General features: G+C 40.1%; 1 protein-coding gene across 1 annotated transcript; it reads left to right on the forward strand.

Moving 5' to 3' along the window:
• Positions 1-813: 813 nt before the first annotated feature.
• LOC308133536 (tumor necrosis factor receptor superfamily member 11B-like) lies at positions 814-22,447 on the forward strand (the record flags this gene model as incomplete). The annotated part of the gene is made up of 6 exons (XM_080500956.1): positions 814-894; positions 9,584-9,811; positions 10,394-10,538; positions 17,939-18,148; positions 21,567-21,791; positions 21,872-22,447. The coding sequence occupies 6 exons, from the start codon at positions 814-816 to the stop codon at positions 22,264-22,266; spliced, it is 1,284 nt and encodes a 427-aa protein (XP_080357082.1). The 3' UTR covers positions 22,267-22,447.
• Positions 22,448-24,403: the final 1,956 nt, after the last annotated feature.

The following is a 24,403-nucleotide window of genomic DNA, read 5'->3' on the forward strand; positions in this document are numbered from 1 at the left end:
AGGAACCAAACGTCAAGGGTTGACTTCAACCGACCAAAATAATCTGCAGAACTCTGAGACTTCGAACTGAATGATGTAACTTCAGCTGAAGTTAATGAGTTAATAATTCATTGGGCTGCTATGACAGCTCAGATGTGTCACAGCAATACAGCTTTATACACATTATTGAGTCATCCGAAGAGAGACACTTCAGCCTAACGCACTATTTGCTTTTCAAAGCAGTTAGCAAGCTTGTGTATGAAGAATTTCAGGTTTGAATACCTCCCATTGAGCAAGGCATTTGAGGCCCAGCAACTCAACAGCTCATATATAATGTTAACTAAAAGGATTGACTAAATGCATCATTTCCCTAAAATAATCTAATTATTTCTGTTATTTCTAATTGTAGTGTGTAAGCTCACATGCCACTTGCAATCATTAGATGGTTGGATTTTTCTGAGATATCATGGAGCGTAAATCAATTTTTTTTTTTTTTTACGTTTGTACAGTCTGGTTAAATTCATGAATGAATCAACTTTTTTTTTTTTTTTTTTTTTTTGAGACCCCTGTTTTTATTTCCTCTGATCTCGCCCACATAGCTGACGACTTGCGTAATCGAAAGGCAGTGAGTGAGTGAGGGAAGATGCGAAAGTGTATTTTTAGGACTGAAGGGAAAGCAGGGAAGCATCGAGAGAGAGAGAGAGAGAGAGAGAGAGAGAGAGAGAGAGAGAGAGAGAGAGAGGGAGAGAGAGAGAGAGGGACGTAACAGCGTGATGGGTGGGCACTCTCTCTCTCTCTCCCTCCCTACACTGTATATAAGTACAGATGTGACTGATGGAGACCCTACCAGTACACTTTTACGCAGAGATGAGCGCATGGATAGCGAAATCCAACCCGGCCATGAAACTATTAGTGGTAAGTAACCAGACTTTCTGCTGTTCTGGGTTTTTTTGTTTTGTTTTGTTTTGTTTTGGGGTTTTTTTTAAACTCAGATCTGACGTGATCTGCGGGGTTAACGCGCTCAGTTTTTGTTTAAAAAAAAAAAAAGAAGAAGTTAAAAAGTGATTTGCTTTCATGGGATTATTGAGGAGACGTGGGATATTGCTGCGCTCGGGGTTTCAGACCAACGGGGATCAGATAGGTGTGGAAAGTCGCAGTGCTTCATCTGGATTCACAATGAGAGTAGTTGGTAGAGAAACAAGAGAAACGATCGCTCATCATCACACGGCGCTTCCTTATTATCCGCTGCGTGCGTCTGTGCAGGGAGTTGGATGAGGGAGACTTTATTATAGGGAGCAGTGCCTCTGCGCTTTCAGTCGCTCACTTTTTTCAGATGTTGCATGAAGATGACAGTTGATATTAAAGTGATTAACGTCTTTTACGATGCAGGTATAATTCAAGATACAAAGCGCCTGTCATTGCTGTACCTGTCAGCGTAACGCTCTCTCTCTCTCTCTCTCTCTCTCTCTCTCTCTCTCTCTCTCTCTCTTTCTCTCTCTCTCTCTCTCTCTCTCTGTGTCCCAGTTTCTGTACATCATTAGTGGAGATTACGGCAAATATAAAATATGTATTTTAGAGCCCTGGGACCTTTTCACAACCCTGCCAAATCTTCGGAGCATTGCAAATTAAACTCCTCCACTTGGCTTATATTGGAGGTTGTTTGCTTTTGGTGATGAATGGACCTCATGTATGCACACTTTTTTCCTTCTTTAAAAAAAAAAAACTCACCGCAATGAACAGTCCCAGTAGACCTACAAACACGATTAACACGGATCTTTAATATATGAACATTTCCCTTGGCTCACATTTCCCTGCTCTGATATTGTGTGTTTAAATTTAAATAAGGTTTTAGCCTTTAAAATTAAAAACAATGTGAGGAGTTTCCTGCAGGTGGTGTTGAGTGCAATATACAAATTTGTTCTGCAACACTTTTATGATGGCCTCTGGCTAGGAGCAGTTATTATTAGTGTGATTCTCATGTTGTGCTGCACTTAGGCCTTTGCAGGATTTGCATAGGGCTCATAACGTGATCCTGCACTGCCGCTACAATATACTGGTTCTTCTATCTTTTGGGGAAGACCTCCTGCACACCAGTATGCGAAAGAGAGAGGGAAAAGGGAAGAGATCCTTTGTGCCGTGCAGGGTCAGACGACTCTGTTTGATATCATCCGTACCGCAGTGCGGTCTGACTGAGACTACTGGTCAATATTCTGCTCCTACAGGTCTGATGTATTGTCCTTGTGTTTGTCCATCATCCAGTCAGTTAACCAGTTTTTCGGCCGCTTAAGAGCCACGCAAACATCTTTGTTCGCCAGCGAATGAGTCAGCTGTTCAACCACCCAGTCAGTCCTTACTGTCAACATCCAACCAATAAGTAAACCCGCACCTGCCCTGGCTCCACCATCCCTCGCAGCCTGTTTATCTGCTCGTCAAGCAGCCAAACAGACTGCGAGTAATTCTACGTTGAAAACGGCACTCTGCAATTTTCTGACCAAGACATTGTTTTGATTGAAAGGTCCAGAAGTGAATGTGCACTCCTGCACCTGTGCACGCTTCCTGCACCAGTGCATGCCTCCAAAACACATGTGGCTGTGTCGTCTCCTCCAACATGCACGTTCCGTCGGAGCCCTGGCCAAGGATGATGTCAGCGGAGCTGTAATCTTTGTCCTTCTGACAGCTCCCATAAGGACACATGTTTCATTATGTAAACAAAAATGTGCGGTGGAAAATGATACTCCTGAGAACGAAATAATGCAAGGCTGACACACAGCGGAAAGCAACACCATCCATCTGTCCATCCATCACACGGTCCCGCCAAAGCGTGCATTGTCCCCACCTTCCTTGTTGTTATCTATTATCTATATTATCTCTTTATCTTTACGCCTCCTCTCCTTTTGCTCTCTGTTGTGGCAGTTGGCACATGCCACACCAACTTCCCTAAAGCGAGGAGCTGGTTCACACGCAGACTTTAAACGCTGTGACAGAGATCGCTCGTCCAAACACACTCGCCTAAGCTTCCTTTCTGGTTTCTTATTTTCACCTTTTAAGACAAACATTGGAGAAAAGTGAGGCTCTGTGAGGGACGAGGCGGATGAGGGTGACATATAGAGTGTGTGTGAAGAGTCAACCGGCTTTAAACACGCAAGTACAAATGTTTATTCAGAAAGTAACAATTACCCGCGGAGGCAGCTTCCACACACCTTAGTTCCCCTTTCCATCAACAGTAGTACTGATAGCAGAAGCGTGTGTGTGTGTGTGTGTGTGTGTGTGTGTGTGTGTGTGTGTGTGTGTGTGTCTGTGTGTGTGTGTGTGTGTGTGTGTGTGGCACCCACGTAAAATTGATCCTGCTACCTAAGAGACAGAAAAAAAAGGTGATTGAGAGGAGCCAAGAGGAAAAACATCTGTTGCAGGAGTGGTGGGATCACACAAAGGCCCCTCTGTGTGTTTTATCTTGCCACTGTGTGAGTCATATTTAAAACAGCATGATTGATCCGATGCAAATTTCAGTAGTGGCAGTTAATCTGATGTCAAATGTGACAGGAAAAAGAGGGAAGCTGGATTTATTTGGCTTGAAAAAAAAAAATCTGAAACATTTGAGACAAGTCCCTCATCATTCATTTAAGTGGTGTGACATGTTTAGTCTCAGGCTGTCACTGACTGTTGTCTAATCTTTTGTTTTTGTTTTTCTTTATTCTTTTGTATTTGAGGTATCAACTGAAGTGACTTTGCAGGGATGAGGCTCACAAAATCCTTCACGTCCTTCACAAAAATAAACGGAACATAATTTTATGTTCAACATCCAACATTAGGTTGAGTGAAGTTTAACAATAAAAAAATGTGTTTTTATTTTCAATGTAGAGTAGTTTGCTCCAGTCATTGCCAAGCTCTGGGTTATGCTTTTCCTCATGTTCATCTTATAAAGGTCCAGATGAGTACGATAAAGCCAAGGAGAGTTCATGCACTCTCTCTGCTCAAACTTAATTAATCTAATAGTTACTTTTGCCTTCATGAACCTTAGTTCTTTTAGACAATAGATGTTTAGACTCCATTGTTTCAGCTCACAAATGCCCAAGAGATCACAAAGATCAACTGATGGTAGATAAATATTAGCCTTAGAGCTGAAACAAAGCCAAAGACCTTTCTGTAAAGCAGCTTTGCACTGCGATGCGTCTGCAACTTTTTCAATGCATGTGGGTGATTTTTCAGCTTTTGTAGCAAATATTATCTATCTATCTATCTATCTATCTATCTATCTATCTATCTATCTATCTATCTATCTATCTATCTATCTATCTATCTATCTATCTATCTATCTATCTATCTATCTATCTAATATAATATAATATCATATCATATCATATCATATCATATCATATCATATCATATCATATCATATCATATCATATCATATCATATCATATAATATAATATAATATAATATAATATAATACAAGAATTTACACACTTTCAGAATATCTGCTCAACACAGCTCTGGTCTGTTAGTGAAGCATTCAATAACTGTAAGTGTTTCATAAACCAGTTTAATCTTAAAGATTTTGAGGAGAAATTTCCAAATATGATCCACTTCTCATGGGGGATGATGTGGCGATTTCACCGAGTGAGCTTTGCTAAGCTTTTCTGATGTAGCGTGGCACTGTGTCCCCCTCGTCGCTATGTGAGTCAAAAAACTCACACACACACACACACACACACACACACACACACACACACACACACACACACACACACACACACACACACACACACACACACACACACACACACACACACACACAAGCTGGAATCCCCCCTCGGACCACCTGCATTTACAGTTAACTGAATCCATGTGCCTGACTGGCTGTACCATGGCTCTTCTCCTCATGCCATGAATTTAAAGTTGACCTCAGGCAGCCCAAACATGGAATCTCTTCTTGCTTTGCATGTCAGCACGCTGCAAATTGAATGTAACTCAAGCCCTCGTCTCTATCTGTCGGGAGTCCTTTTAATGCTGTGGCTGATTTCTTCTCTGCACATTTGTACATTTGAACCAGCCGCACAGACGGGGGGTGGATGTTTACTGTTTCGTAATGCACTTGTGATTTATTGAATCACGTTTTTCTTAAACATTTGCATCAGTTACCATGTATATTTACAGTATATCATTTGCATCACATTATCACAAATTACAGCATATTTGGCCAACATGAAACACTTATTTTACATCATCCAGCTGCCTGATCTGAGTTTTTCTGCAAAGCGGTTAGTGCATACATATTAGAAAAAATAAACTTCCTATGAGAAGCTTTGTAGTGCTAAATACTGTATATTTATTATTTTAATCACTTTTAATAAATTTACGACAAAAGAATCCACTAAATGTAACAAATGTGATGATTTTTTTCCAACTTAAAAGTGACCATTTTGAAATCTTTTTCCTTGGCGTTTGAACCTTGCAGAAACTGCCCATGTCATTTGATGTTTAAAGAGCTTCTTTACACTGCTTCTCCAGAATGCTCCATCATCTCATAGATCGCTGTAGAAACGAAACCTCCCATAATCTTTTAAGCCCCAGCTGAATGACGAGTTGCTTTACTCCATTGTCATGTGTTTCAAGTTAAAATATCACAACATAGTGACAAATAAACAATGTATCTTTGTCTCTAAACATCATCTGGGGTTTTGTTTTTTTTATTTCTTACAGTGTTTTGCGTGCGATGTCAGTTGTGGGAGTGTTGTCCATTTTCCTGTTTGCCATCGTCTTTTACAACCCACAAGGTTGCTGTTTCATTAAAAGTGATCACGTCTATTAGGTTTCTGTTGAAAATAGTTGAGACATCATTTGCTCCTCATGAACATGTGCCAGCAAAATTCATGGTGTCCACACTATTATTTATTGAAAAATAGATAATTAACTTCACTCAGTATATCAGTTTAACTATAAAATCCTAAACTATCTTTGTAGACCATATGATCTGCGTGTTTGAAGCGACACTGCCTGAGCAGTTGTGGGCTTTGCTCAGGGACCACAGCGGCAACCTGGAGACCCCCAAGTTATATAGTATTAAAACTGAAAGGATATATGCCAATGAAACCATTCCATTTCAGCATTGCAACTATATGGATCAAGACCCCCTGCAGCGTTCACACTGTGTAATTGATCACTGATTTCCCCACTAAAATACAAATTGTATTGCCCTTCTTACAACGGAACCCTAAACATAAATGTTTCTACATCTGATTAAAATATGAAAAATAGGAATTCAATCAAGTAGTTTTACTTTCCGTTTTGAAATGTGAATAATCTATTAGATAGTAACATGATGGTCGTACTTTCCAAGAGGCAGTTTTACCAACATCAGTTAGAGTCATTTACATATCACCTGCCCTGCCCTGCTTAAGGGCGCCTTGACGTTACTGTTATCTGTGCCTTTATCCATCTCTTGCTCTCATCTGGCTGTGCTCCATGTAGGACATGCCCGGAGCTGTGCTTACTTCTGATGAGACTAACGGTGTAATTATGGCTGTCAGTGGCCCTTAACTGCTGTGCAATTTGGGTTTCCAGCGCTTGTCTATGATGTCGTCAGACAGCAGCGTGCAAGGTGACAAAAGGGTGAAAAGTTCATCATCTCCTCTCGCTGTTGATAAACACACACACACACACACACACACACACACACACACACACACACACACACACACACACACACACACACACACACACACACACACACACACACACACACACACACACACACTTTCAGGACTGGAGAGCTACTGTGTTGGCTGGTTCTGAAGAGGAGAGAACTGATTTTTTTTATCAAGATAAAGAATCTACTTCTGATATGATCTTTATATAAAGTCTGTCTTTAAGTTTGAATCTCGAATAATACTTCCAGATTCTTAACACCACCTGAACTAACTTCTTTCCCACAAAATGTAAGCAGCACGTCTGTTGAAGGTCCTCCCCTGAGTGAGGTGTAAAATGTAGCAACAAACTGCTGCCAGACCACCACTGGTCTCATCCAGCATGCCTTGTGAGGGGTTACTGTCTTTTTAAACAGTCGGTCATTTGCTGCTTGAAATGTGACTAATGGATATTTGCATTTCAGTACGTGTCTGCTTTGATCTTTGAATTTCCTCTCATTAACATCTTTGCGTTCATCATTTTAATCTTTCTCACCATGACTTTTGTCTTTCTTTGATTGGTTTGCGCATGAAATTGTGAGAAACAGTCCAACTTTGTTACTATATTGGGAAATTAAAAAAAAAAGACAAAATACCGATCACTTCCATATGCACTCATTTGTATTGACTCTGACTGAAGATAGCATAGTCCTGCCAGTAAACTTATCCCAAAGCAAACTAAAGATTAAAGTCAAAGCGGCAAGTTCAACCAAACCCGGGTCATTTGCAAAGACCCAGGTGACCCTCTGTCAATGCTCCACCCTCCCGATGCTTCAGAACTGATTGGATGTGGTCACGCAGCTTAATAGTGCGTAAGGAACTCTTCTTCATTTGAAGAGCAAGACTATGATTATGGGTTCGATTCCTGCAAGGGCCACCCATGCTCCAAACAAACTCATGGTCCCGCTCAGCGAGTTTGCCTGTGGATGAAAGCCTTCCACCGAATGTTGTACTCAGAGGTCGATAGGTTTTGCCGGGAAAACCGCTGCGTTCGCCAGCCTGTTTGAAGCCGAGGGTTCTATTATGGTGTGTAAAACCCATTCATCTATTTTTACTGTTTCACTCAGTGACTTTCATTGCAAAGGAGAACAGAAATAGATAACTCCCTGAAGATGGATTACCACTCAAAGGAGAAATGTTTGCATTGAACGGTGTGTGTAACATGATAAATTATTCAGGAAAAACTGTTTGGTTACATTTACTGACTGTAGATCAAAGTCTTTCGTAGCACATGGGTTATGTTCAGTGGCATATGGCAGATGGAGAAAACACAGCTGCACTGCATACGGTCTCCACTAGACATGAATACACATAGATATCTGATTAAAAATGCATTTAGCAAAAATATTTGAATTATAAGAAACTATGGAGAAACCTCCTTTCTCATTAAAAAAAAAAGAAAGAAAAAGAAAACAGTTTTACACTTGTAGTACGGTGTGCTTAGCGGTTGCAACTTTTAAGGCTCGTATTGAAACATAATACACATACGCCGGAAAGATGAATGGTGTGCGGCATGTAAACTGTAGAAGTGAGTGGGTGAGTGTTTTGTATTCTGGTGGTGAATGGGGAAAGCCCAGCAACCTCCAGCAGGACTCTTCATGAACAGCAGCCAGGAGAGGAGACCGCAGAGCATGCAGACCAACGCTGAGGAGAATGGTCACTGGACGTGAACCTCCACAAACATGCACACACAACAATGCATTCCTGCCTGTGTGTGCACAGCTGTAAGCACATGCATGAATGACTTTTGGGTGTTATTTGGATGAATTCATTCATTGTTGACAATGCACATGAAACATGACTGAAAAGAAAACACACACACACACACACAATGGAACGGAGTGTCTATTGTGAGTTCGTTGTCCAAGCAGTGAGGATGTATCCTGGCCAACGGGAAAGTCCACACAACCAATAGCTGAGGGCCTTTTGGGAAGAAGGAGCCTTTTGTGTGACATCTGGTCTGCATGTGGCTTCGACCAGCTACATGGCTACATGTCAAACATGCTCACCAACTGATATCTTAAAGTTTAGATCTTACCAAAACTTTTCATGCGATGATACGCGGGCTTGTTTTTGAAGTGTGGGGCCTTGCTCAGTGGCTCGGTAACCGCCACCCACTTTACACTGCGTCCTTATAGATTGGTTCCTTCGCTCGGAGGGGTTTGTGGCAACGGTGGGTTTCTCGCTCTTGGACAGTATGAAAGAGCTATAGATCACCTTTGAATCACGTCAGATGGCTTTCAGCTGCCAGGCAGCCCATCTCACAGGACTGCTGGCTTGGATGGAAGGTTCCTTGTGAAGTCGGGCTGCACAGTAAATGTCTCCTGAGTCCTACTCTTATTTTACTATGAGCAGAATGTTGGTATTACCGGAACATCTGAATTCATTTAAAAGATCTGGAGGAAAAAAAGGATAAACAGATGAAAATTGAGTCCAGAAGAGCAATAAAATAAGTCTGATCTCATGATTAAAACTACTTGTCATGATAAAATCTCATTCGCTGTGAGTAATGAAATACATATCTCCATTTCAGGCAATTTAGAATGAAAATATTGCCTCTTTTAAATTTTCTGGATTTAAATATACTGTTGTTATTGTTTGAAAGGTCGCCACAGTGCAGTAATCAGTGTCCACGAAACTGCCGCTCAATTCTCCCTCGACTCCCAGAACGGCACTCTATAAAGCAGAGGAAATCACTTTAGGACTGTACGTCCACCAGGAGCTTCAACTTTACGGCACTGACCTTTTTTTCAACCCTTCCTTACTGGAAGCTTTGGGTTGGCGAGCGCTCCAAAATACAAAAACATCTGAACCTGTTGCCAAAGAGAAGTCGTTGCATGGGATGGCTTTCATTAAAGATTTTTGTCACTGCTGCTGCGTCACTGCTAAGCCCCCTCTCTCTCTCACTCTTCTCTTGCAGCTCTTCACGGCCTCTTTTTCCTGGGCCTTCCAGCATCACGCGGGGCCGCCAAAGTACCAGTATCGTGACCCCGTGACTTCTGATCTCCTGTTGTGCGACCAGTGCCCTCCTGGCACGGCCGTGAGACATCACTGCACTGCTGACGCCCCCACGGAGTGCCAGCCCTGTCCCGAGAGGCATTTTGCTGAGAACTGGCACTGGGGGGACACGTGCCAATACTGTACCTCGGTATGTCTGCTTGAGATGGTTTGCACACAAGCCCAACATGTACTTCTTTGATTATTTCCTAATTAGACATTAATATTTCATTTCTCGATGAGGACACAAAGTAGCTGTCATAGAAAACACAATTTTTTAAAATTACATTTTGTCTGCTCACTGTCAAACTGGATGTCTTTTAAAGTATTTTCATCTTCTCGGTAGTACTTTATTCTCCCCTTGTGGTTTTCCTTGACAACTTCTCTTAAATGCCTGACTATACTGTTTGTTTACATTCTAGCCCAGCATTTGTTCTCTTTTTCTTTTTTCTTTTCAAGCCAACGTTTCCACATCAGTTGTAGTTACTAAAAATGAAGGTCTCACAGCACTTGTTGTGGTGTAGTGATCCAACCCCAGAGTTTAGATGTTTTCCACTTTGCGTCTCCAGAAATATTATGTAATCACCACTACATCAGTCTATGATCAGCTCAAGCGTCTGATGTTAGATTGTAACTGTTGAGGACATAACTGTCATGTGTTCTATGTGTGTGTGCATGCTACATGAAGCTGTGAGTGTGTGTAACCACGCTCCTCTGTGTTTGCTGTGCTTAGGTGTGTAAGGAGCAGCAACTAGTGAAGCAGCAGTGTAATAGCACCCATGACCAACTGTGTGAGTGTGCTCGGGGTTTCCACCTAGAGGTGGAGTTCTGTATCACACACAGCGCCTGCCTACCTGGCTATGGAGTGACAGCTTTAGGTGAGATTCACAATTTTTTGTTTAATGAACTGAATAACTGACTACTTTTGAATACAAAAAAGGAAATATGTAGCAAGACACAACCCTATTTTTTGTTTTGTATGTAATATAATGCACGCACGCACACACACACACACACACACACACACACACACACACACACACACGCACACACACACACACACACACACGCACACACACACACACACACACACACACGCACACACACACACACACACACACGCACACACACACACACACACACACACACACACACACACACAGGAACTGTTGCAACTCTTCCACTGCTTTTGTTTTGTGCTAAAATATATTGTTTGGATTCACACTTGGCCTAAATTCAGTTCTGTAAATGTGTGTTTTCATAAAATAATTGTTTTATCATTAATTGTTTTACATTTCATCATGATATATTCACAAGAGTTACAAAGGCAGACCCACCCAACACTTTCGAAATCACTGTTCCAAAATATATAGTTGTAAGTACCGAGTGTTTTGGGCATATATGGGAGAAGAACAGTACTTGTCAGTATTTATTGTTGTGAACATATATCATATTATATTATCTATCAATATTGTATTTTTTCTTGAGTTCTCATTCGCTGTCCTGAAAGCGCAGTGAAGGACGGCTTTGCTTCGACGACTGGGTGTCTGGGAATCTGAAATGTAGATTAGATTTGTTTTCGTTCAGGCAATTCAGCTTTATCTTTCGACCTTGAGTGTCTCTGGTCTTCATGATGCTCCAAATCGTGGCCATATTTTTAGCTTTCCAGCCGAGTTTTTAACTTTCTCTAAGATGGTTCCAATTTCGCGTAAATGTTCAAGAATCGTGTCTTGAGTTCATTTATCACATGAGTCTGAGTCAGAGCTCTGCATAATCCCTCAGTGACGATAGGCAGCCTTCCCAATGCAGCTGCCCACGTCTTCTCAACTTTGCGACAGATCAGAAAGCCGCCAGCCCCAATCAGCAGCATACCTGCCATCGTTAATCCCAATATGTAGAGGTCCTCCACATCCTCGATGGAAAGAATGGCCAAACACAGGGACCTCCAGCAACCCCAGGAATCCAGCATGTATCCGGCCGCAAACGTCCCATCGGGACATGTGAGCTCTCCTTTGCTCGATCGTCATGTCGTAAAAATTTGCTCGATCGCATTGAGAGACCAGCTGATCAATTCCATGGCTCTGGTTAAATTCGGATGGGGATGTATAGACGTAAAACCAATTTCCTCTTAACCGACTATGACTCCTTCTGTTTTTAAGAGACCACTTGGCACTTTCTCTGTTGGTTTTTGTCACAAAAATAGATTGCAGCCGGGTTTGATCGGTATCATCATATCATGCATTATATAGTGAAGAAATCACAAAAGAGGGCGATCGGGGATTCATTTCTTGTGAATTTGAGTGCGTGTAAACTCGCGGTGCATGCATATGTCATTGAAAGGAACACCCTGTCTGGTTGCTGCTGTAATTTGCAATTTGAGAAGTCAGACCTTTCTCTTTTCTGTGAGAATGAATGTTTCACTCTGCATAGTTTCCCACCAACGTTATCACTTCATTTGTAATAGTATGTTGTCAGGAGTGATTTAGAGTAAGGTGATTAACTGAGGGATAAATTCTGTTTTAGTGGGATGATCATGGGCCAGGAATGTCCTCAAATGGGGGAAGTGAGTCTTTTTGAGGAAATTTATCAAAAGTAATTAAAGTTAGAACTCAATAATATGCATTTCTGAGAAAATGGATACCATAAACATTCCCATCTTTGTACTGTGAAGAAAAGCAATGCCGAACATTTTCCAGGAAACTCAGTGACTTGCAAGTGTAGCCCTTCATGTGTGTAAACTGTGTAAAGTTGATAATTAGAATATACAACAGTCTGAACTGATAGGACTGAAGACATTTTACGTGCTGATATTCTAAATGAAAGCATTTGAAGTCTTCTTGGCTGCATCGCTCCACCTCACAGCTCTTCTAAATATCTTCAATAGTTAATTCTGGATTCCTGGCAAAAAGGTTGGTGGCACCAAGAACAGGGGAATTTGTTTATTTTCTCGTTATAGCATGAAAAAGAACAAAGTTCATTCGAGGCAGGACGTTCGGATACTCCAAGAGAAAACTCAAATATGAAAAAAAAAAAAAACCTCATTGGAGGGGATGGGAAAATAGGAAAATATGCTTTTCTGTACTAACTATAACCACTTCAGATTTCTGACCAATAAGAGAGTATTTGTTGGGTATTACTCAAGACAAGAGCTCTACCAGAATGATGTGTTGAGAACAAGAACTCCCAGGACCTTGACACTAATAACATGGGTTGTTTATTATCGAATTGCTCATGGAATAGAAATATATATATAAAAAAAAACAAAAAAACAACACACGATTAAAAGAAAGGGGCCAATGGGGTAGTGTAGGAATGCAAAGAAGAAACTTGGTTTCCTTGGTCAAAAACACTCACTACCTTTCTTGGAGATGAAGCGAATGTTCAAATCCATTTTTGTTTTGATAGTATTTCATCAAGGACATAGACAGATGCATCAAACACGGAGGTAGAAACAAGTACAAGCAGGGTTTGTTGCACAAAACAACAGTTGATTAAATAAAGGGCAAATCGCAGCATGATCAGAACACAAGCCAGGGTCAAAACTCAAAACTGGATAATCTCGAAAACAGGTTGGAAAGAATTCATACATGGTACAAGATGCAGAGAGAAAAACAGGTAACTGATGAGAATGAGGACATACACACACAGTAAGTGGGGAGACATTGAGGCACAGCTGAGGGTAATCGGGATGAGAGACATGCTTAAGAAGACCAAAAACAAGACAAATATATTAAAAGTGTAGCAAACATACAGCTCAGTTTAACCGTGAGTGGATTGGACTGGTAAAAATCAAAAATAACCCTTTAAAACAATTTTTTTTAACTAAAACATATCTTTTGTTCCACGGCTGAAGTATGAATACACAGGGATAAAAGTAACTTTTTGAAAACAACATTTTAAAGAAAACAAACAGGAATTTCAATATTATGCCATCTGTAAAAAAATGCCTCCTATTGTAGAACACTGTGAAATGTCAAAACATCCAGTCCATCAGCCTTCAGCATGCATGTAATTACATCATTATCATTCACTGCAGCATTACAAAATATAACACAACATCTTAGTGTTGTGTTATATCTGACTAAAAAACTGCAATCCCCAGTAAATGGATTATGATAAACACGCCTGGTATAAATGACCATATATGGTTTGAAAGAAAAGATATTCTAGTAACGTAGAAATAATTTACTAAAAAGTGTTGTTCTGCAAAAAACTTAGAATAATAAGTAATATTTGTACAGATTCAAGATCAAATGGTGCAAATAAATTCTATGGTTATTTATGTAGCTTTCAGCTAATCAGTTAGGGGTTGGATTTCATGGATTTCACTTATCTGGCACTTTTCCACTGATTTAACAGTCCCTGAAGTGCTTTACACTGTTACTCACTTTAACCCATTCACACACACATTCAAACATCCTGCCCCGGATTCAATGTGTTAATGTGCAACTGTTGGGGGGTTGTTAGGCAGAGTATTAACGGGGTGTTCATTACCTTTCCTCTGATTGAACTACAGCTGTGCTGATATTCAGTAGGATGTCAGTGATTCTAAAATCATTTTTCTGCTACATACTTTTGGTCTGAGACATTTGTTTTTCAAGTACGAGGGCTCAGTCTCAGGCGATATATTATGATGGCACAAGGGTGTATCAACTGACTTCATGACCTATTTCGTGTGCGTATGTGTGCGTGCGTGTGTGTGTGTGTGTGCGAGACAGTTCAAGAAACCACACTGGTTTTATGTGTTGCTCATCAGTGGTTATAACTCATCCATATTAACGACTTACTTCCTCATGGTGTTCATGGTATTTAGAATTATCTGTGACTTTTATTTTGATTGAATCTCACTTTGTTTGATCTGAGATATTTTAAACCACAGAGACGACAGAAGATTGAATCAGATTAGCCTTTATGAGGGGTAATGCACATGCCATGTATACTCCGTGTCTGCTTCACTATCAGCTAAGGCCAGCTTTAATACCACAAATGGTAATGGAATAGAAGTTTGATGATGCTATTACGTCATTACATCAATCATGTGTGGGTGTTATCACTTTGCAAAATACGAGCAGAAGACATTATGACATTTTCAGTTGACATTTACTTGAGAAGCAGTCTGTATTATTTGTTCCTGTCAAAATGATGATGCTTTTTTTACAGCACAGGAAATAAGGAAACCTCACAGAAATAGATCAACCATATTTTATTATCCTAAAGTCACACATAACAGTCCCCCCCCCCCCTTTTTTGAGGCTGCACTTCCACATATATTCTACAGAAATTCAGCATGAATGGCAAGTACAATCATTTAAAGAATGCTACAAAGTTTGACTGTACTATTTCAGACAAGGAGGAAATGTAGATTTGATCACACTACAAATACAAAGGCTGCTTTAATCCCTAGTGAGCATACACAACATTTCCTGTTAGAGCATGACTTTCCAGTTAAAGAAACTTCTCTTTGCATTTGAATACATCCTGCACTTGATGAATGTGTTATGTTTCACAAACGGTATACACAGCCATTGCCATTCAAGGACATAAAGCATCGTTCTGAGAAGTCCAGCAGATATAGCCCATTTTGAGTTCCCAGGCTTTCCTTTAAAGACAAATTACATTGGTTATTAATATGATTAAAAAATAAATGAAGAAAAATAATTAATTAGTCAAAAGAACAGTACAGGAGAGTACATCTAATCAGGCCGCCAAACCATCTCATAGACTATAAGACGCATTTACAAACTGAATCCTTTTGGTCCAGCAACCGTAAAAGTGTTCTTTTTCTATCTTGAGAGAAAAATCTATTTTTTTCATCAAATCAATCTTTCGCACAAATTCAATCCATTTCTCGACGGTGCGTGGTTCAATTTTAAACCTGGTGTTATCATATCTATTCTTATGTTTTGTTGGGTTTTTTTTATCTTTGTTGTTCTGTGTGTCTAACAGCAAATCTCCCAAATACATAGTTTCAAATTTAAATGGGACATTTGCACCAAAGACACTTTCCAAGTGTTTGTATAGTTCTTCCCAGTGTTTCTAGTGTTGTTGACGACACCAATGACAGTGACAATCGTTGAAAGTAGTCTAACTTACATTAACTTTGATGGGGATATAACAAACAGTCAAGAAAATAAGTTGTGCTATTCTTTTTTTCTTATTGCTGTCAAACAATAAATTGTATTAGTGTAGCTGTTGCTGATTTTCAGTATGACAGCATGACAATCAAAGCTGACTTGGTACTGTTATATTTCAGTACACGTTTCAAAATGTTCAGCTTGCTCGTTCACACTACAATGTACAAATCTACTCTATAAAAGAAAACAAAAAACATCTTAAAATTGTACTCGCTATATGACATAACTGATACCTGGAAACAGCCTTACTTCCACATAGCTACCAGTAATTTGAGGACCAGGCTCACTTGCCACCAACCCGTGAAGGGATGTGTTGCAGTACACATCCTGCATTAAACCTTCATTGTTCCCGTTCTACTGAATGTGTTTTACGGTTTCAAATTCCAGTTAACTCGGTTGAACAACCCGTGCAGTCCACTTCACAGGAACTGCCGGACGATCAAGACGTACCCACAGTTGTTTTGTTAGGGAGCAAATGCTCTGTACTAAAAACAGTGAGAAATGCAAACCTTTTTCTGCTGCCATCAGCATCTGGTAATGCCTCGTCTTCAAAGTCCCAAACGTTTGAGCACCATAAAGCACTGAAAGCAGCCCAACACTGTTATTGTCATGGTGGATTTTCAACAGGATATTTTTTTACAGATGCTGTCATCATTGTATTTGTCAGAACAAACAAAGGCCGCTGCTTAATTTCAACATTCCAGCCAACGGAATCTGGTATTTAAAACATCAGCACCGGCCATTCATTTGGCTTCTCATGACTTCATCTTCATCCTGAGAGTCCAGCCACCGCGAGGATGAAACGACATTTTCCAATTGTGGTTATCATTCGCCCCCCAGTAGTGCTGATACCACCCAAACATGAGACAACATTTTCCAGGAATTCATATAACATGCATCCCCAACTTTACATGAAAGTCTAATGGATTTCAACAGACATGAGACAGCATTTCAGGGGATTCCCCTCCTCGAACCCAAATGACTTTTTTGCAGCACTTTGAGTTGTGGCTGAGACCTTTGAACCAACAGTACATGCTTTCTGTGAGTTCATTTGTCCTTGATCTCCTGATTTGTCTGTTCCTGGTTCAGATTTGTTGTGGTTTTATGAGTTTGACATCTGAAGCCTTTCCGGCTGTTTAATTTGTCTTTTTGGTCAGTGGCACTGACGGAAAGAAAACACAGCAAATTAATGAATGAAGGAGGAGTTTGTTTGCATCTGTTTAATGTTAGAAACCGGCCATGTTTGGCAATCTAAATTCCCACAGGTCGCCAATCCAGCCAAGGATTTTGTGTGTGTGTGTGTGTGTGTGTGTGTGTGTGTGTGTGTGTGTGTGTGTGTGTGTGTGTGTGTGTGTGTGTGTGTGTGTGTGTGTGTGTGTGTGTGCATGCGTGTGTGTGTGCAAGAACTTCTTAGAATTTTTACATTCTATGTTTTTTAAATAATTTTTTTACCTGAGATGCTAATTTAGCTGACAACCCAGTTTTATAGTTGCTCTGACAGATCTGAAGCCTGCACTGCTCATCAGAGTCATCAGAAAAACACAATATGCATGTGAGGTAGTGTTTCTTATTGCTTTATTGCTGACTTTTTTTTTTTTTGCTGAATCTTAAGGCAAAAAAAAAGGTTATCGCAGATAGATGCGTGTCTCGTCAACCCACACAGTTTCAGTACTCACCTTAGTAATGTGTGAAACAAAAAGAGGAAGTGATAACAAAATCTTCCACAGCACTGCTCATTTACCAGAATTCTTAAAACTCATTGTAATCATTAAAAAAAATCACAAGACAATATATAGTCCCTATATTAATAATGATATAATTAATGGTAGGATGAATTGCATTAAATAATAACAATTCATTTCTGTGATTTCGGCATTTTTTATGACCAAAAAGAAACATATAGAGTACGGTGAAAATCAATTTTTGTGATAACACGTATTTGGAAGTATAAGTCCGATTGTGAAGTGACAGTAGAAGAGAAGTATGAAGAAATGAGTGAGTAAATAGAATGAGTCATATGTCCCCATGATCGTCATATATTCTGAGTCATCTAGCTGACGAGTTGAGAAAAAGTTGAATGGTTTGGTGAAAAAGACTCTCTAAAAAATTTTTTTTTGATGATCTTGTGTATGTCTCTGTCCCAGGTACCCCAGTGAGTGACACAGTGTGCGAGCGTTGTCCCGATGGCTATTTCTCTCCAAGCGACTCCTCCACTGAGCCGTGTCAGCCCCACAGGGATTGCTCCGACTTGAAGACTCTGAGATCGGGCACGTCCACCTCAGACACCCTCTGTGGCAGACCGGACAAGAAGGGAGCACTGGACTGCTCTCACCATCACACTTTGTGCCACACTGGTGAGAACGTACACAATCAAAAATGTACTAGAAAAATGTAATGACACAAGCTGCTTAGACTTAAATGTACACAAAAGTAAACAGAAGCCTTCATCAGAGCTGACAACTTCAATCATTTCTCTTGAATGGGGATCAAAAATGTGTCACATCTTTAAATCTCCTCTGTCAATATTGAACTTGCTTTCAGCCTTTAACCAACCAGTTTTCCTTTTTACTGTCTTCCTTTTTTTTTTTTTTTAACAGTTGTTCCTATTTTGACGAAAACAAGACAAAGTGCCATGATAACGTCACAAAACGGGAATCAATTTTCTGTACTCGCCAATATCGGTGGAACTTATTCTTGGTGTATGAAAGGGAGTGAAAACTCCTTCATCTCAAGTGCAACAAGTCTGGAGATTCTGCCATGTGTCCAACGTCGATCTCTTTGATGCACAGACAAAAACGTAAAGATGCATAAACAGTGGTTGTCTCTCAATTGGAAGGTTAAATTCCCCAGTGTCCTTGAGCAAGACACTGAACTCTACAATTGTTCCCAACGAATGGACCAAGTGTCTTGCATAGCAGCGGAGAGGAAAAGTGTTACATAAGTGAATTTCTTTTAGCATTTTGCCATTTATACCTTGAGGCAATAATGCACACCACTCCACCACCTTGCCTCCATCATGTAATACAGTAGTGCCATGGAAATGACAGACTTGCTTGAAGTTTGCAGAAGTTTCACTCTCATCCCAAAGTTAAGCAACTCTAATAAATCAACTAATCAATTAGTCACCGTTTAATTCATTTATAGTGAAGACTGAAATAAAATAATCCAAACTGGTTGGGTAAGCACTTGTGTTTTTGTGTTGTCATGGATCATCAAAACCATACGCAGACTTGTCTTGGTCAATGATGTTGCAATGTTTTACTAAACAAAACAGGAAGAGAAAGTCATGATGGGATCTTGCTTGACAACTGATTTAAAGCTTCCACAGAATCAGTTTCCTTCTTGATACTTCCATAACTTTCATGAATGTCAAAACATTGACACTTGGTATTGATCCCACGTGTTTTTTCTCTGCATCATGTTAAATATTGATATTTGCATTGTAGTTACCATTGAACATGTGTGTGTGCTTTTTTAAGCTATTGTGTTATTTAGGTTAGTTTCATGTTGGTTGGCAGTACTTCTTCTTCTTCCACTATGATCAGTGATGATGACGCTCATAATTTCCCTCTCATATGCTGGTGGTCAAGCTTGTCATGTCAGGAGCTGAGAGGTGTTCAGGTGATTGCTGGCTGCAAACACATCATTTTAGGAACTGAGATTAAGAATAACAAAGACAACCATTTGAAATGAAATGCATTTAATTCCTTTCTTTTATCATCTGAGGGAATGGCAATCCTCACACATTCATATTTGCTTAGCAGCCAGGATTCTATGAGAATTTCTAATCTGTAACAATTTGTACCTCAGAACCGTTTTTTTTTTCCCCTTCCAGATTAGAATCAAAGAAGAGATTATTTCTGCGGTGTGTATCACCAAACACGCATGCAAACACACCAAAAATGTAACGGGTTTCGAGAGTGACCAAATGAGTTGGAATCATTGAGACTTGAATAATCTCTGATATGTGGTCACTTACATTCCTGGAAGCAGGGGATTTTCTCGGTCAGTGTCTTTGTCCAGAATTCATTCTTCTCAGGGTTTTTTGCGTGTCTGAAAACCGACACTACAGAGAGAAGCCAAACGGTCGAATTGGATGTTTGTGGCACCGCTGTCAAGATGACCCATGATGGATCAATTACTCGTTTAACTATCACATCGCCAAACACAAAAACAAAGGAAACTGAGTCAAACACATAATGACATACAAGCTCTTAAGTCTTTGTTACTCACACTCTAACTATGACAGACGCTGAAATGTAATTTGAGTGGGAAAGCCTCAAATATGACACTAAATTCCCAGAGCTTGAGAAACCGCAGAGACTGAAGAACACACACACACACACAAACACACACACAAACACACACACACACACAGATGTATAGACCCTGGCACACGCACTGTGTACCACGCTTTGAAGAAAACACACAATGCTGTTGTCCCTCTGGGAGGGTGATGCTCCCCTCAAACATTCATTCACAAATTGTCTTCCTGTGAACTACACAACCACAGATTGTCTGCAGCAGATGCTGGAATCATTTTTTTTCTTCAATTTATTTATTTTTTTCTAAACAAAAACGTCAAATTGAAAGCAGTTGGGATTCCCGAAGTTGCTGTGTGATTTTGGAGGAACCACCGAGATGTCAGTGTCAATTATAGAGCATGCCACAGTTGCATCACCCGTGCTTCGAAAGAGGGAAGCCAAATGTCCTCTTCACATTAATCTCAATGAGACTGCTCCAACTCCAATTTCACTAACCTTTTTTTTCTTTCCCTATTTGGGTGAGAATGAGGGTTTTTAAGCTCTGTGGGAAAAAAAATGTCACATGTACATGCTTCATAAGTGTATTGTAGACAGTTTTTACATCATCTGCAGGTCAGACTGAACTGGATTTACAAAGCGTGCCACAACGATTGTCCTCAGTAGAAGAAGCAAAAGCTAAGGTTTCACAAATTTGGCGGAGAAAGACATTGTTTTGCATAAATACCATTGCCTTATAAGGGAGGCTCAGCAGGCCCTTGGCTGCTGTAAAGAATGCAGCTCTGGTTGCGTTTTGGTGCAGAGCTGCAGAAGCTTGGCTTGGCATGTCAGGCTGATGTCAGCAGGGAACTGAGAGAGAACATATTGTTGGGTCAGCAGTGGTTGGATTACGAGGCAACACTGTTAACTCTCACAAACACACGTAAACAAATCCAAACAATTATGATCACGGCTCTAAAGCGTGCCCCACTGAGAGGCTGTCATTGGCCTTTTCCAAAAATCACACCTATCCTTCTTCAATTGCAGCACAGAGGAAAGATTAATGTGAGATGAGGTAGTTTTTACTGTTGGTTTCATGGTTGAAATCTTACATTGACAAATGTTGGAAAATCACAAGGCTACGCACTTATTATGAAACGCTTATTGTCAGCAAACTGAAGCCAGTCCTGTCAGTTAGAAATCGGCAGGTACTTGAACAAGATGAGTCAGCAAAAAACTCGAAGTGTCGTGACTTGAACGAGATTTGTGTGAGTGGCTGTGATGGTTATCACACTCAACTGATAGTCAGAAAACCCCTGCGTCCAATTTAGGCTTGAGGTTCTTTCTGTGGAGTTCGCATGTTCCCCCAGTATGTATGTGGGGCATTTGAAATCGGATGTGATCATGTGAGTGTATTTTGTATTGCCATGTGATGGTCTGGCGACTATGTCCAGGCTGGACACTTCACCTATGGATCAATATAAGACTTGCGTGACTAAATAATTTGAACCATTGCCTCTCTTGATTTCAGATGTGACGCTCTGTGAGGAGGCGGTCTTCCAGTCACTAGCCTCGCTGCAGCTTTCCACGGTGCCCCTGGAGCGACTGCTGGAGAGTCTTCCTGGCCGGAGAGTGGACCGCAAGAGCCTGGAGAGGCTGAAGAAGTCTTGCTCTCCTCAGCAGCAGGTCCTTCACCTGCTGCGCCTGTGGAGAGAGCAAAACAAAGACCAGGACAAGCTCTACGGCATAATACAAGGTAACTTTTAACCTCATTTCTCTGTTTGCTCTTCTTTTATTTATTTTTCTGCTTTGTTGATAATTATCTTGCGTCTTCAGGTGTGAACCACTGTGAGAGGAAGGTCTCTCGCTGCAACAATCTAAAAAACCTGACCCTTGATGACCTCCTGAAGGTAACCAACAGTCTGCCAGGGGTGAAAGTTCAGGAGGAGGATGTCCAGGCGGTCGTCTCTACCTGCTCGCCCAGGCAGTACATCCTGCAGCTCCTCCACCTCTGGAAAACAGCCAACAATAACCTGGACTTGGCGAAAGGGCTTTCACACAGTCTGAGGGCGCTACGCACTCAGGGGGCGCCGCGCTATCTGCTCAAAGGCCTGAAGAAGATCAACCGCGTCATCGGAACCACCTCGGCTCACAAAATGTACGAGAAAATGTTTGTGGGCATGCTCCAGGACGAGTCCTGCTTCAAAGCTCACAAGCCACTAAATGAATGAGGGTTGAAAGAGAAACGCGTACTGTCTGAAGAATAACCAAACACTAACAGAGAACACACACACACACACACACACACACACACACACACACACACACACACACACACACACACACACACACACACACACACACACACACACACACACACACACACACACACACACACATACACACACACACGCGCGATAGATTGATAAATTTAACCAGAAAAACACATTTGTATGTGTTTGGTACCTCATTTCTTTGTTGTATCAATGCTTTTGGGGCCTCTTTTCTTATTTTAAATAATTGTTTCACACTTGTACAGAGTGTGCATTTAAAATGTATCTTTGCCAAGACTCATTGATACAACAAGCAAATACTACACCAAATGCAAACTTTTTTAACACTATGTTTATATAGACGAGTTTAGGAGATGGGTCACATGAATTAATCAGGACTTAAAGAGTTTGACAAATGTTGTCAAGCTATGAAAACAGTGTCGAGGTGAGTTTAGCCTCCAGAATGAGAAGGATAAAAATCTGAGAGAAAATCCTTCTTTTGACGTCATTAACGTTATGATTTTAACTCAAAAACCGGTGCCAAAATGGGGACACTTTAATCAAAAAGCAATGGTGGTGAGATTGTTGCCATCAGGTTCAAGGACATGTCTGAATCTAATAAAATGTTTAAAAAAAATCCCAAACAATCACGTGTCTTATGCGCACCCACATCTCGGTGCTCCTAAAAGACATACACAGAAGGTTTGTTTAAAAAGGGTTTTCTGGTAACTTTTTGACCAGAGTCTGTGAAAAATAAGAGAAACTATTTAATATGTAAATAGCACACTATTTTATGGAAGAAGGGCTATCAGATATGGGTTTGTTTTTTTTAAATTGTTGCTTTCTCGCTGTTTGAGAGGAAGAATTTGTTTTCATAATGAAATACATGTATTTCCTCAGTTGTCCATCGTTGCTTGGTTTGTTCTGGACTGCTGACAAGTAAAGCTCATCGTTTTTTGTTTTTTTTAACTGTCAATTATATGAATGTACAAAGGAGTGCAATTGTTTTCTATTTAAAAAGTAACTTCACTTTCTGAAAATGTAAAGGCTTATGTTTATGACTTTATTGGAAATACTGGATTTGAATGCTGCAAGTTCATGAAGTGATATTTGTTTTTATATTTTGTTTTATCCCTTTTTATATTCTAAATGTACGGTCTTTATTGTATATAAGCCTTGTTCTCTTTAAGCTTGTGTATCTTGTGAACAATGATGTCAAAAGAGCTGATTAAACTAAGTTTGTACAATTTGTTTCCTTTCATTATTAATAAGAAATTAATAGACAAGATGAATTGCCTTTCTGGTATCATTCACAGCAGTTTTGCACACATCTTGATCTAATCTCAGATTGAAGTAAAAAAAAAAAAAAGGAACAAAAGCCAATAGAATCTAAAGATCTTTATTTACTCATTTAATCCATCCTTCATCTAATTTATACCACTTCGTCTCAACTTGTTGGGCACCAATTCCAGGGAACTATAGGAGGAAACAGAGTACATCCGTGACAAATTATCACAGGACACACACACACACACACACACACACACTGAGCCTCAACCGAGAATGGAACCATGGACCTTCTTGCTATGAGGCAAGCTTCTTCACATCACAGATTTCTTTTTATCAAAGCCTCTATTTTAATAGTGAATCTACAATAAATAACTCAACCATGTTTTCCAAATATACATTTTCTTCTCTGATATTAAATATCCTGCAGTGGATGGGAGAAATGTGTAAGAAAGTAAACTATCTTTATGTATGTAGTGCGTTTCACAGACAGTGGTCACAAAGTGCTTCACAAAAGTAGAGATATCTAAAAGATCACACGATCAAGTACAAAGTTTAAAAAGCTTAAAAGTGTTGATTTTATTTCACATTTGCTCATATTCCTAACCTGGAACAGTTAACTGACCCAAAGGTTGGTCCAATGTTGATTAAACTTATATGAGGGGAACGTTATCTCTATAGTGATGAGCGCCATCAGAAGACTGACTTACATTTAACGTTGTGATTAATCTGTGATGGATTTGTGTGAATCTAATTAAATCATTTATGTCATCGACATCACATATCTTTCATTACTCATATGTCAATT

The sequence above is a fragment of the Blennius ocellaris genome (assembly GCF_963422515.1).
Source record: "Blennius ocellaris genome assembly, chromosome: 8".
Lineage (NCBI taxonomy): Eukaryota > Metazoa > Chordata > Actinopteri > Blenniiformes > Blenniidae > Blennius > Blennius ocellaris.